A 14,186-nucleotide genomic window follows, 5' to 3' on the forward strand; every position below is an offset into this window, starting at 1 on the left:
TAAAAAACGTATTTGTGTTGACTGTGATTAGGGCATGGGAATATAAGAGCATCTGCTAGGCTAAATGAACAAACTAGGTATGCATAGCTCACCGTATGATCTTCAAACCAAAGACTGGCCAAACTCGTGTTTCTAAAATTGAATTCAAAGGCACTGTATAGCCTAATAAGGTAAATTTCATTTCATTATGAAATTACTTTTTAAATGTCATTTTATACAGCCTAAATGCAATGTTGATGTGTTGTTGAGCGCTCCTGACAGCCTGTAACTTGTCACAAAGCTTCACAATGTATTTCTTAAATTGCAGGCTATAGCATTGAAATACTAATATAGCCTAATTAATTTTAGTTTACTTGGCTTACTCCTGACTGATTTAGAGTTATGTTGTTAAATAGCCTGTTGAAATGTATAACGTCATAGTGACAGAATCACACATTACTTTCCAAACATTGTGTCCTCGGCTATAGAAGGTGGTAGCGCAGCCTCTGAATGTGGTGGTAGCGCAGCCTCATAGTGACAAACCAAAGATATCCCATTTGCATCGGAGTTACATCGTTCCCCGGCAATTTACAACTTCTTTCTAGCATAAAGCATTGCGGTCAAAAGCGTCGTTATAGATATCTTTATATAATCAGGTCCATTAGATTTTTTTCAATCTTAATAAGCTAACAAGGGGTTGGCCTATGCTTTTAGTCATTTTCTTTAACAAAAGCAACAGTTAACTCATCTACCACCTCAATTCGAGCCCTGGTTTTAACTTAACACACTGACACTAAGATATTTAAGGAGTGCATGGTGACATGGCTAACAAAATCTATGGATAGTAGACTATAAAGTCAAATAGGTAGGACTACCTCTTATTTCTTGAATAGGAAGAAATATGCCCCAACACAAAGCCCTCTTAGTGTTAGTAGCCTAAAGTCAAATGAAAATGAATTGTTTAAATGAATTAGACCTTCTCGAATTAGCCTACTTTCAGCACCCAAGCGCTGTCCATCTCCGCGGCCGCCGTGTCATAATAAAGTAGGTTATGTAAATTCCTCGAATATGACTTATTGTGAGGTCAATAACTCTGATAAATAGCTTCATTATGGGCAACAAAACATTGTTTTTATTGAAATCAATTGAAGCAGAAGCAAGTTTAACTCTGGTCCTCATCTTCACGCGCTCCCTCTCAAACTGAACATGACATCATTAGGCGCGCACAGATATTGCATTTTGTTTTTACAAATATTTAGATTTTTTCAGAAGAAGCCTTTGACTTTCCTCTTGAAGTTCCACTGTGAGGCCGTCGGTAAAATTGAATAAAGGCAGAGTCAGGCGCAGGACACAGTTCTGAGTAATAATCCACGATTTACTCAATAAATGGTAAGATTCCAACAAGGACCATATACAATAAACTAAAGCACAAACAATTAGAACCCACATGACAAACAATAACGCACAAAACAGAGAAGGAAATCAGAACATAATCAATGGAATGGAAACCAGGTGTAAATAATCAAGACAAAACGAAAATTAACGCCACGTTGCACTACAGACTGTCCAGGAGTTGGCGGATGCTTTAGTCCAGGTCTGGGAGGAGATCCCTCAGGAGACCATCAGCCACCTCATCAGGAGCATGCCCAGGCGTTGTAGGTCATACAGGCACGTGGAGGCCACACACACTACTGAGCCTCATTTTGACTTGTTTTAAGGACATTACATCAAAGTTGGATCAGCCTGTAGTGTGGTTTTCCACTTTAATTTTGAGTGTGACTTCAAATCCAGACCTCCATGGGTTGATAAATTTGATTTCCATTGATAATTTTTGTGTTATTTTGTTGTCAGCACATTCAACTATGTAAAGAAAAAAGTATTTAATAAGAATATTTCATTCATTCAGATCTAGGATGTGTTATTTTAGTGTTCCCTTTATTTTTTTGAGCAGTGCATATATACAGTGCCTTGCGAAAGTATTCGGCCCCCTTGACCTTTCCGACCTTTTGCCACATTTCAGGCTTCAAACATAAAGATATAAAACTGTATTTTTTTGTGAAGAATCAACAACAAGTGTGACACAATCATGAAGTGGAACGACATTTATTGGATATTTCAAACATTTTTAACTAATCAAAAACTGAAAAATTGGGCGTGCAAAATTATTCAGCCCCTTTACTTTCAGTGCAGCAAACTCTCTCCAGAAGTTCAGTGAGGATCTCTGAATGATCCAATGTTGACCTAAATGACAAATGATGATAAATACAATCCACCTGTGTGTAATCAAGTCTCCGTATAAATGCACCTGCACTGTGATAGTCTCAGAGGTCCGTTAAAAGCGCAGAGAGCATCATGAAGAACAAGGAACACACCAGGCAGGTCCGAGATACTGTTGTGAAGAAGTTTAAAGCCGGATTTGGATACAAAAATATTTCCCAAGCTTTAAACATCCCAAGGAGCACTGTGCAAGCGAAATGGAAGGAGTATCAGACCACTGCAAATCTACCAAGACCTGGCCGTCCCTCTAAACTTTCAGCTCATACAAGGAGAAGACTGATCAGAGATGCAGCCAAGAGGCCCATGATCACTCTGGATGAACTGCAGAGATCTACAGCTGAGGTGGGAGACTCTGTCCATAGGACAACAATCAGTTGTATATTGCACAAATCTGGCCTTTATGGAAGAGTGGCAAGAAGAAAGCCATTTCTTAAAGATATCCATAAAAAGTGTTGTTTAAAGTTTGCCACAAGCCACCTGGGAGACACACCAAACATGTGGAAGAAGGTGCTCTGGTCAGATGAAACCAAAATTGAACTTTTTGGCAACAATGCAAAATGTTATGTTTGGCGTAAAAGCAACACAGCTGAACACACCATCCCCACTGTCAAACATGGTGGTGGCAGCATCATGGTTTGGGCCTGCTTTTCTTCAGCAGGGACAGGGAAGATGGTTAAAATTGATGGGAAGATGGATGGAGCCAAATACAGGACCATTCTGGAAGAAAACCTGATGGAGTCTGCAAAATACTTGAGACTGGGACTGAGATTTGTCTTCCAACAAGACAATGATCCAAAACAAAATGCTCTCCATCCAACCTCACTGAGCTCGAGCTGTTTTGCAAGGAGGAATGGGAAAAAATGTCAGTCTCTCGATGTGCAAAACTGATAGAGACATACCCCAAGCGACTTACAGCTGTAATCGCAGCAAAAGGTGGCGCTACAAAGTATTAACTTAAGGGGGCTGAATAATTTTGCACGCCCAATTTTTCAGTTTTTGATTTGTTAAAAAAGTTTGAAATATCCAATAAATGTCGTTCCACTTCATGATTGTGTCCCACTTGTTGTTGATTCTTCACAAAAAAGTACAGTTTTATATCTTTATGTTTGAAGCCTGAAATGTGGCAAAAGGTCGCAAAGTTCAAGGGGGCCGAATACTTTCGCAAGGCACTGTATACACACACACACTGATTTTAGCGTTGGCAAATTGGCATCGTCTCATTGTCAGAAGCCTATAAAACGTTGCTAGATTCACAAACATATTTTTTGCAATTCTGAAATGTATTGGAATAAATTACCAAACTATAAAACTAGCTAGCCAGCTACGGGCAACTGTAGCTAGATACTGTAATGACTTGACTAGATCATAAAGGAACAATTGTCCAGACAGAGGATTGAGTTTACGAATTGACGGTTTATTAAACCAACTTTATACAGGTTACTGTTTGGCCGTAGCCCACGCCAAATACATGAAAGATAACCCACAAGCCAATCGTGACCTTCTCTTGTGAAGCCCAGACGTAAGAGAAAGAACAAAGGCTAAACCTGGTCTTAACTTCCAATGCTCCATCCCCCCTCCACGCCACTCCGCCAACAGCCAGGATGCCGGGCATCAGAACATTCCAGCCATTCCCGTGATTGGCAGATAGCAGGTTGATTGGCATGTCGGACCCCGCGAACACTGGGTACTGGTAAGTACAACACAACCACCTACTAGCCTAACACATAACACGCAGCTGTCTGTGCGGGTCGCTACAATACGTTAGCTTACTAGGTTACTACATTAAAAGCTTTAGGTTGGTTGTTTTTAAACCCAACTTCAAGATTTCCGCCAAGGACGTTGCTCTGACCATCACTCTCCCTCGCTTGGGCAAGGGACATGTAAGGTACACTCGGATGTGAAGATGTTTTAACATCAAGTGGGCTGAGGGTTTAGGGCTGAGGGTTTAGGGCTGAGAGCTGTCTACTTTGAGTTTGAAACGCAGCCAATGAGTGAATAGCAGTCAATTGGGCACTAGCTAAAAATTCTAAATTAATTGTCAACAATAAGTACAACATTACAAATATTTTCCAATAGATAATTAACTTGCTATCTATAATATTGCATAGCTTTGGAATCGTGACTTTACATACGTTGGCATTCCCTGATTTTGAGAAGAGATTACGTGACGATAGGTTTAGCAACCACGTGACGCAACATGACAACGTGAAAGCCATTGGTCGACAGTGTGCTGGGGGGCGTTATAAGTTCGTACGTCAATTGTCTATTGGGATTTCTATCTCCTCCTTTCTCTAATATCTCTGACTCTATTTCTGTCACGAAGGTCCCAGTCATAAATTCATAGCTGTCCCGATGAAATCATTATAATGTCATTTTTTTTCTAGGTGAATGCAATTGCATTTAAAATATTGTTTTTTACCTGTGTTTCGTTTTAGACATGTTTGACGTAGTGGTGTAAATTGTTGATTGCTGATAATTTGTATAATACATATTTGTGCCTGATATTTGTAATTTGTACTTAAAATAAAATAACTGTTCTGATGTTAACTCGCAAATAGTCCACCCATATTTCTTATGATTATAAAACATGTGTGATTTCTACCAGTATGAGATATCAATTGTATAAAGTTGAATAAATTGAAGAATCCTTTGCTTCTGGCATTTGTCCACAATTTCGAACAGGCAACATCTTGGACAGCTCCGTATAAAAATCTGTAGTTTCACGTGGAGTACAAACTCGTGCTAACTGTAAATACTTTTGATCTGTTATCTACAATCGTCGTTGCTTGTTCATCAACTGCTATGTACGATTATTACAAAAGGTACGTGCCTAGAATTAAATGTTATCTGTTCAGAGTACATACGCATAGACAATCCTATGGTATAGCGACACTGTTAGCTAGCATCATACTGCTAGAGACATTAACGTCTGCACATACTTCCCCTCTCTTCCCACTGAGGTAAATATATCGGTTTCATCTAGCTATACTACTTTAGCTACTGGTAAATATATATGTTTCCCGAGATAAACTAATGCTAGTTAATGTTGCAGGTGACAGGAGACATGAATAACAGACGTTGCGGAGTGGACAACCGACTCAAACAGAGAGTTGAGCAGGTACATTTTAGACTAGTTATTGACAGTATCCACCAACTGTCGCCTGTCATATTGACTGATTTCTATTTTGTAACACGCTAGCTAACATAGTAACACATTACTGTACATTTTTTGGGATCTGTTCAAATTTGTCTAATAGTATTTGAGTAACCAGAGTGGCCAGTATGTTGACATTACTTCAATGGCACATGATCTTCAGAGACTCTACAGGTGAGTTTGATTTATCATAATTTCCCCCTGTATTCTTTCTACAGCCTTTCTGAAATCCTTCAGGGTTTATGCGCGCAGCTTAATATTGTATCTTCCTCAGAATGGACTATGGCAGGCGAAACAAGACTGCATTCAAGATTCAGGTTGAAAAAGGTGAGTAAAAACTGATACAAGTACCTCATTAATCATTTGACTGCACATGGCATTTTGGGTAGTTCAGCAACAATGCATCTGCCGATCATTTCACTTGTTATTAAAGCATGTTAGCCGGTTTCTCCAAGAGCAAACCAGATCCTACAATTCCTTGTGCATTTTTACACCTTCAGTCCATGGAGTGATATGCGATGAATCTGGACTGAATGATCTGGAGAACAAGCACTTGGCCAAGAGAGCCAGACACAGTGAGAAGGATGCTGGGTAAGGGCCACGCCATCTGATCATAATCTTTTGTTTTGATTTGTAAATGCCCCTGAGTTGAGTGATTATACAGTGCATATTACAGGGATGGCAGCAGTAACTTGGATGACACTACTGATAGTGATGAGGACCTTCCTGAACAACCGGTACATCATTCTCTACTACCTCTTTCCATACATTAATTTGTCAGGTTTACCATCCTTATGTGTTGCTTATTACCATGTGAGTCATTGTAATATAATACATGCCACAGAGCTTCAGAACAATACGCTAATAGATTCAACTTTTTCCTTCTGATTATCCCTTAACAGCCCATCAACCTCATGAATAACTCCCTGATGTCCCTGTACAAGAAGGGGAACCCAGAGAGTGGGGCATCTCCCAGGAGGGACAAGTCTGCAACAGACAGCCCTGCCCCTGAGGCTCACTCCACCCCTCAGAGTGTTGGTACCAAGGTGTCTGCAGGGGGCTGGTTCATAGACAAGGGCAGAGGCCTGGAGCATGACAACATCCTCATTGACCTGTGTGAAGAGGAGGCAGCCAGTCCTGCAGGAAATGTATGTCTCACATTTTCTATGTTGTCTTTTGTCAGTGGTGGATGACTACATCTCTCTTTGTCTAACAATTTGCTACAACAATTTGAATGCTTATATTGACTTCACCAGAAGCAGACAGATGCCTCAATGCTTGAGCCTGAGAAGACACCAAAAAAAGGCAAATTTAAAAAATCGAAACGGCGGAAAGAGGGAGCGTCAAAGGGCAATGATGGTGACATCGAGGCCAGTATCATGAACAAGAAAGGTAAAGGCTGCTTCCCACCTTGCTTTGCTGATGTTTAAGAAGTTTAACATTGTAGCCAGTCAAGGATACAAACAATATAAATTAAACAGCCCTCAAATTCAAATCTGGACCACAAAGCCAGTTCCACTGCTTTTTTTGTGTCATTCTTCCCCTCGGGGACTGATTTACACGTAGGACTCCAGGTGGGTGCAATTAAATATCAAGTTGATCAGAAAACCAGCAGTAGTCCTGACCTTGTAGGGTCAAATTTGAATACCCTGTTTTACAGTATCACTTGAAGTCAGAATGGTATGTGTTTTGTAAACTATACGTTTTCCTCTGATCGTTCTAGCGAGGACCAAATCCATTGAACTACAGTATTCAACATTAAAGTTTGAAGATGTTGGAGGCAATGAGGACACATTGACGGTACGCTTGTTACATTTACATTTTTGTTTGGTCAGTTTTAGTGTTGTCAGTTTTCTTAGCTGTCAAACCTCATTTAGATGCATCCAGGGTTGTATTCGGTATGCATGAAATGGGAGAAAGCAGATGAGCTCATACCTGAACTTGTCCAATAAGAATACGCCTATTAATTAACCGTTAAAAAAAAAAAAAGTTTTTTTATTATATATATTTTTTACATTGTATCCTGCTGAACATGACCTATGCACTGAACTGTAATAGCTTGTAGATTGAATTATTATCTGGCTCTCTGTCACTGAAGGAGGTGTGTAAGCTGCTGATACATATGCGTCACCCAGAGGTGTACCAGCAGTTGGGGGTAGTCCCTCCACGGGGGTTCCTGCTCCATGGCCCCCCTGGCTGTGGAAAAACTCTGCTGGCCCAAGCTGTGGCTGGGGTGAGTCTGGATGGTGTCCATATGATGGTATCCCACTTTACATATAGAGTATTTTTCCTCACTAATCTTATTCCACATTTTTCCACCTTTCCTAATTTAGACTAGTTTTTTTTCCAGGTGAAAAAGACTCATTAATTTCCCTCTGTATGTTAAGGAAATGGAGCTGCCCATGCTGAAGGTATCGGCACCAGAGCTGGTGTCTGGGGTGTCAGGGGAGTCTGAGCAGAAGCTGAGAGAGCTGTTTGAGCAGGCTGTGGTAAGTGTCACTCCTGAGTCTCGACAGACGACACAGTTCGCTGTGAAATTAAATGAAGAACATTTTATAAGAATGTCCCCTCAAGGACAGCTCGCTCAAATGAACCATTCTGGTCCTGTTACCCTTGCAGACCAGCTCCCCTTGCATCCTGTTCATTGATGAGATTGATGCCATCACTCCTAAGCGAGAGGTGGCCTCCAAGGACATGGAGAGACGGATTGTTGCTCAGCTGCTCACCTGCATGGATGGTGAGAGATGTCATTTTAGCAGACTCTCTTGTCCAGAGCAACTGAGCGCACACATTTCTCATTCGTCCTCGTCCCCCGTGGGAATCGAACCCACAACCCTGGCATTGCAAGTGAGCCATACAGGACCCACGGGATGTATGCTAGTGCAACACATCTTGTTGATTTCATGACTTTTGCGTTGATGATTACAATACATCTATTTTTTTGATAGGAATATCTCCTTTGAGTACTTAAGATGAAGAAATCAATTGAATATATTTTGTTGGCAGGGTTGGGAGATTATCAATTCACCTGCTCTGGTACTATTGGATGATGTTAATCTTCCCTTCACTCTGTCATCTATGTGATTCTCCAGACCTGAACTCATTAGCGGTCACAGCCCAGGTGATGGTTATTGGTGCCACCAACCGGCCAGACTCTCTGGACCCAGCGCTGCGCCGGGCTGGACGCTTTGACAAAGAAATCTGTCTGGGGATACCTGATGAAGCAGCTCGTCTCAGGTGAGTGGGCTTGTCTCCTATAATAATAGTGGTGTTGACATTAATGTGGTTGCTAGCTCTGGTGTTGCGACCGTGTGTTGATTCCTGCTCTCAGAATTCTGAAGACCCTGTGTCGGAAGCTGAAGCTCCCTGAGGACTTTGACTACCGGCAGCTGGCGCGTCTTACCCCGGGGTACGTGGGTGCTGACCTCATGGCGCTGTGCCGCGAGGCCGCCATGAGCGCCGTCAACCGGGTCCTGCTGGAGAGGCAGGACAAGAACCAGGGGCTGGTCCCCATGGCGGAGGAGAGAGCAGAGTCCGAGGGGCCTCAGGGTGCAGGTCCTCTCCCACAGGGCCCAGAGAGATTCCAGGCCTCAGCAGACACAGTGATCCAGGAGATGACAGACCTTAGCCACGTACCACAGGGAGACAAGCAGCAGCTGCCTCTGGCTACTGAGACAACCTTCAGGGTGATATATTTGATTCCATCAATGTATGCTAGCTGTGTTTTTCACTAGGGAAGTATGCTGTACATGGTCTTGGATCCACTCTTCCCTCTGAATCTGGTGAACATCCCACCTTGATGGTCAGTGCTGTGAAAATGTTCCACTTCTGTCTTTACCACCAGGGGGAGCTTTGTCGTCTGCTGTCCCTGCTGAAGAGCAGTGAGTCGCTGTCTGAGGAGCAGCTTGCTGGCTTGTGCATCCTCATGTCAGACTTCCAGGGTTCCCTGGCCAGCGTACAACCCTCTGCAAAGCGTGAAGGCTTCGCCACGGTGCCAGACGTCACCTGGGAGGACGTGGGGGCCCTGCATGACATCCGCGAAGAGCTCACCATGGCCATCCTGGTGGGTATCGCCTCGACACAGCTGATGTTCTATCTGATATGTTGGGCTCAATGTTAGGCACTGCAAAACAACATAAGGATTTGGACTTGTTGTATTATAATTTGGGCCAGGAGTTTCTTCTGTTCAGGTCACGTGGTCAGGAAAATAATAATTGACCAGTTCCTTTTCTCTCGTAGCATTTAAGCTCGTAGAATAAAATATCCACCTCTATCACGGTTAAGACATTAACTATTTATTCCAAAAACATAACACCATACAACAATTGTTCCCACCCTAAAAGTATTTTGTCATCAGAAAATGGGAAATATACTGTACCTGTTGTGTGATTGGAGCATGTCATTCAGAACAACAGTGATTGATTGTAGGAACTTAACCATATATAATAGACTACCATGTTGTTGGTAAGGAAACCTGACTCGACTGCTATGGTTGAATAAGTAGCAACACAAGGAACCAGAGGTTTTCTTCAGGTTAATTTAACAACAGCATGATGTGTCAGTCAATGTACACTGTCAATGGCCTCAGAGTTACTCTATAACATTTACAATGTGCCATTAACGTTGTATTTCTGTCGGCTCTATCTAACTCCAAACTCATCCAGATTCAAACTGGATCGTAGGGTGTACTTTGTTGACTTCAGAATGAATACTGCCATTGTGCAGCTTGGATGAATAAGGGCAGTGTGTGTGTATTGTGATTGTGTGTGTCCTCAGGCCCCTGTGCGTTCTCCTGAGCAGTTCAAAGCTCTGGGTCTCAGTGCTCCTGCAGGGGTGTTGCTAGCTGGGCCTCCCGGTTGTGGAAAGACCCTGCTGGCCAAGGTACTATTTGCCAGCTGCTAAAATCAGTGGAATGTTGAAGACTTGTGGTAGTTTTAGTAATTCATCAGTTACAACAGTATACCGTGCTGTGTGTCTCCGATTTCAGGCTGTTGCCAATGAGTCAGGACTTAACTTCATCTCTGTCAAGGGGCCAGAGCTGCTGAACATGGTGAGTCAGCTATACAGATTCCTGGAATGCCTCGACATGACTTTGCCCTGTGACACGTTGCCCAGTAATATTAACTCTGTGTTGGTAGATCTGCTGAAATTATTTGTAACTGAAGTGCCCCACTGAAATCATTGTTCTCATAGACGGTAAGCACAAGTGATCCAACAGCCCTGTGCATTATTTACTTGGCGAGGGCTCAGTTACCTTTAGTCACAGCTATCTATACCCTTAGTAGGCATTATATCAGACCCTTCACACTGTGAGGTAACACTCCTAAATCACCTGGATGCATTTTAATGGCCTAACTCATGCCCACAGACTTTATATAACTTAAAACACAAAAGAAACAGACTTTGATTCTGGGGGCCTGAATTATTAATTTAGCATTATGTAGGTTAGACATATGTGTGTCTGTTTTTCGAGCTGTGCGTTTCGACATGTTATACAGCTTCTTGTCTCTTGTTCTTCAGTATGTGGGAGAGAGCGAGCGGGCCGTGCGACAGGTGTTCCAGAGAGGACGGAACTCTGCCCCTTGTGTCATCTTTTTCGACGAGATCGATGCACTGTGCCCCCGCCGCTCCGGGCATGAGGTGAGAAGGGCTAATAATCTGCGATCTGAGGGTCACCATCTGAGTGAAATGGGGGTGAATGATGATGATGAGAATAGTATTGTTGACATGAGGTTGATGGTGGCGGTGTGTCCTCAGTCTGGAGCCAGTGTCCGTGTGGTCAACCAGCTGCTTACTGAGATGGATGGACTGGAGACCCGGCGGCAGGTCTTCATCATGGCGGCTACCAATAGACCAGGTGGGCTCCTCGCATCATTTCACTCCCTCGTTGACATAGATATTCACCAACTACAGTTAAAAAAAAAAAAGGATGCTTCTATGAAGCTACTATACAAATCTGAAGTTATTCACCATGGTTGACGCTGTCCCTGTAGATATCATTGATCCTGCTGTGCTGAGACCAGGTCGTCTGGACAAGACCCTGTATGTGGGGCTCCCACCTCCATCAGACCGGCACGCCATCTTACTCACCATCACCAAGGTAATGTGGAATGCCATGGATGGAAGCTCACAATTCAACAGTCCACGAGCCTCGTATAATGTCTTAGTTAGTGGCTGGTGTTGCTGTGAGAAGGGTTGTTTCATGATTGTGTCTCATAGGGGGGCAGCAGGCCTCATCTGGAGCAGGATGTGAGTCTGGAGGAGATGGCCCATGACGTGCGCAGCGACTGCTTCACGTGAGTGTCCCAGAGAAGGACGGCGCAGAATCAATCTTAACCTACAGAGCTCCAGACTAACCCTTTACCCTTGTGCCATTGTTGCCACTAACATTTTCAGTTGGTGGCACCAGCCCATGATATGGTCACACCCAAATGCTGCTGAGGGGTCACACAATAGAAAAAACGAGTAATCCTTTTATATAATCATTCCCAGTGCTACTGAGATAGATAAAACAACTTTATTTCTTTAATCATACCAACATGTCCAAGCAGCAGGATTATTCATACATTTTGGGATGACAATTAGGCTATTGTTGCTAAATCAAAACGGGGCTCCGGAATTAGTCTCTAGTTCAATAGAGATGAATTAGCTTACATCTTTGTGAACTAGCATCACATAGGCTAATTCATTTGGGGCTAATTTGAGTTACAAGTTTTTATTGTCACATGCATAGGATACAGCACAGTGAAATGCTTAACTTGCAAGCTCTTTCCCAACGATGCACAATAGAGGTAGTAATATAAGTAAGAAATAAAACACTTGAAGTGTGAGAACAAATAAAATGAACAAGAGAATGTAGTTCTATACAAGTCAGTGCAGTACGGCTCGCTCATAACAGCTCGAAACAACCACAGGGGCAGGGCAGACCCTTTGATTGCAGAACTGTACTCTTTGACCAAATCAAAACCTTACAGATGTTCCTGTAGAGCCTTCAACACAGTGGATATTGTGTGTTTTGTTGTTTCATGCAGTGGGGCAGACCTGTCTGCATTGGTGAGGGAAGCCTCTGTCAATGCTCTGAGAGCCTACCTCCTGACCCAACCCAACCCATCTTACACAGGTAATACTGGCCTAAAGACTTCTAGGTCTTCTCTGCCTCTTGACTCTTTAACAGAACACTGCAACGTTGGTTGATTGCTCCCATACATTTCATTTATCAAGATGGATTTCTGTTTACACTTTCTAAAGCAAGATAAGTACCATACCCAAGGTCATAGTAATTGTACAGTATCCTCCACCAGGGTTGTCAGTCCACTTCCTCTCCATCTGAGTCTGTACTTATTAACCCCTCAGGTCACAGCTACTCCAACGGCCCTGTAGCCGACATCCGGGTCAGCAAGCAGAACTTTGAGGACGCCTTCAAGAAAGTACGGCCGTCTGTGTCTAAAAAGGTGAGATGCATTGGGACGTGGACAAATGAATGACTGCATGTAACCAAACCCTGAATCCCTGTAGACAGTCTGACACGTATCATTTACCCAGTGAGTGACTCGCCTCAAATCCAAATGGTTAGGAATTAGACAAGTCTGAAGTATTTCGGTATGTTCCCAGAATCCGGAGTGTCTGGTAATGGCTTGTTTTGATTTGCCTCAGTTGTCATTGGGAGCAGCATTTTTGTATGTGGTAATTAATAATGACGTAGGTTAGCATATGATTGCCCCCTCCCTCCCAGCTGTCTTTAATCTCTCCCAGGTGAACCAGTCTTTCTTGTCCCCGTCAGTAAACACTGCATTGTTAAAAATTAAAATCTTTAATTTATTTGTTGCGTACACCGATCTTGCAGGTGTTACAGCGAAATGCTTATGTTAAACATGTAGGTTCCCACACAGCCTCAGGGGTTTATGGTCACTGGGCACTAACTGTTCCACCATTACTATTTCCATCCATATTTATTATTTCCATCCATATTTGCATGCTAACATAATCATAAATTAAGCCTAAAGTAAACCGGGTCTAGTCATAGTCAGATAATGAAGTTGTGTGCTTTTACTTGCTCACTCGCCAGTTGTATGGTGTTACGGGCTTGTTTGATTGGTTATAGATAGGAGCAGGGTCCCTTTTTTAGGCTTCACTACAAAGAGGAAGAGACTGAACAAGTCTAAAACAACAAAGCATGTAAGGATTTTGAATGACTCACACAAATGCTCTTCATTTCCCCCTCTAGGACCAGCGTATGTACGAGCAGCTAAAGGAATCTCTTACAAGGTGAGAGGATTTGACCAGTCCTTCAGAATGAAGGATATCAATGCTGATAAGAAGACCAATATCTCAATCTAATTCCGAGTGATGTTTCAAAGGTTAACTCGGCAAAGATTTACCAGCGGAATACATGTATGCATTCAATACAGTGCAGTGTTCACTTACACCCATGGCTCTCACCCCCTCCCTTCCACAAAGATGTACTTCAGTACTCATTACCAATGATCTCTCTGTGCGTATCACAGGACTTCATATCAGTCAGGAGAGGTCTTGAGTTATTGGGAGTAGACATCTATCAAGACATATTGACTATTTTGGATTGTTTTGTAATCCAAACCACATTAAGACATGTTTATATTCGTATAAAAGAAATGTAAACCTTGTGAATTAAGTAAAAAATGTATTACTGTATGTATTGACTGTTTTTATTAAAAACATGGAGATGTATGATTTGATTACAATTTGTTCTCATTGATATGGGATTATAATGACTTGAGTTTGAATGTTGCGGTCGCAC

The 14,186-nt window shown here is 42.5% G+C and overlaps 1 protein-coding gene across 3 annotated transcripts; it reads left to right on the forward strand.

The window, feature by feature from the left end:
* Positions 1-4,928: 4,928 nt before the first annotated feature.
* Positions 4,929-14,119, forward strand: nvl (nuclear VCP like). Of its 3 annotated transcripts, none has more exons than XM_021610378.2 (24): positions 4,929-5,078; positions 5,309-5,374; positions 5,514-5,584; positions 5,685-5,737; positions 5,911-6,001; positions 6,087-6,147; positions 6,313-6,558; positions 6,667-6,802; positions 7,134-7,210; positions 7,509-7,643; positions 7,798-7,899; positions 8,030-8,147; positions 8,503-8,647; positions 8,742-9,096; positions 9,255-9,473; positions 10,187-10,291; positions 10,398-10,460; positions 10,931-11,050; positions 11,168-11,267; positions 11,404-11,510; positions 11,630-11,706; positions 12,442-12,530; positions 12,764-12,861; positions 13,635-14,119. In XM_021610378.2, the coding sequence occupies exons 2-24, from the start codon at positions 5,321-5,323 to the stop codon at positions 13,677-13,679; spliced, it is 2,667 nt and encodes an 888-aa protein (XP_021466053.2). In that variant the 5' UTR covers positions 4,929-5,078; positions 5,309-5,320; the 3' UTR covers positions 13,680-14,119. The 3 variants fall into 3 exon arrangements, with proteins under 3 accessions (XP_021466053.2, XP_036840006.1, XP_021466064.2); XM_036984111.1 differs by having other exon boundaries at positions 5,529-5,584; XM_021610389.2 differs by lacking the exon at positions 5,514-5,584 and having other exon boundaries at positions 4,931-5,078; positions 5,629-5,737.
* Positions 14,120-14,186: the final 67 nt, after the last annotated feature.

The sequence above is a fragment of the Oncorhynchus mykiss genome, chromosome 1 (assembly GCF_013265735.2).
Source record: "Oncorhynchus mykiss isolate Arlee chromosome 1, USDA_OmykA_1.1, whole genome shotgun sequence".
Lineage (NCBI taxonomy): Eukaryota > Metazoa > Chordata > Actinopteri > Salmoniformes > Salmonidae > Oncorhynchus > Oncorhynchus mykiss.

What these genes read in the sequence shown, in the direction of transcription:
- nvl (XM_021610378.2), top strand. Translation starts at nt 5,321, where the DNA reads ATGAATAACAGACGTTGCGGAGTGGACAACCGACTCAAACAGAGAGTT. An exon ending in CACAGTGAGAAGGATGCTGG is followed by an intron (nt 6,002 to 6,086) that starts GTAAGGGCCACG and finishes TGCATATTACAG; the next exon opens with GGATGGCAGCAGTAACTTGG. An exon ending in CTACTGAGACAACCTTCAGG is followed by an intron (nt 9,097 to 9,254) that starts GTGATATATTTG and finishes CTTTACCACCAG; the next exon opens with GGGGAGCTTTGTCGTCTGCT.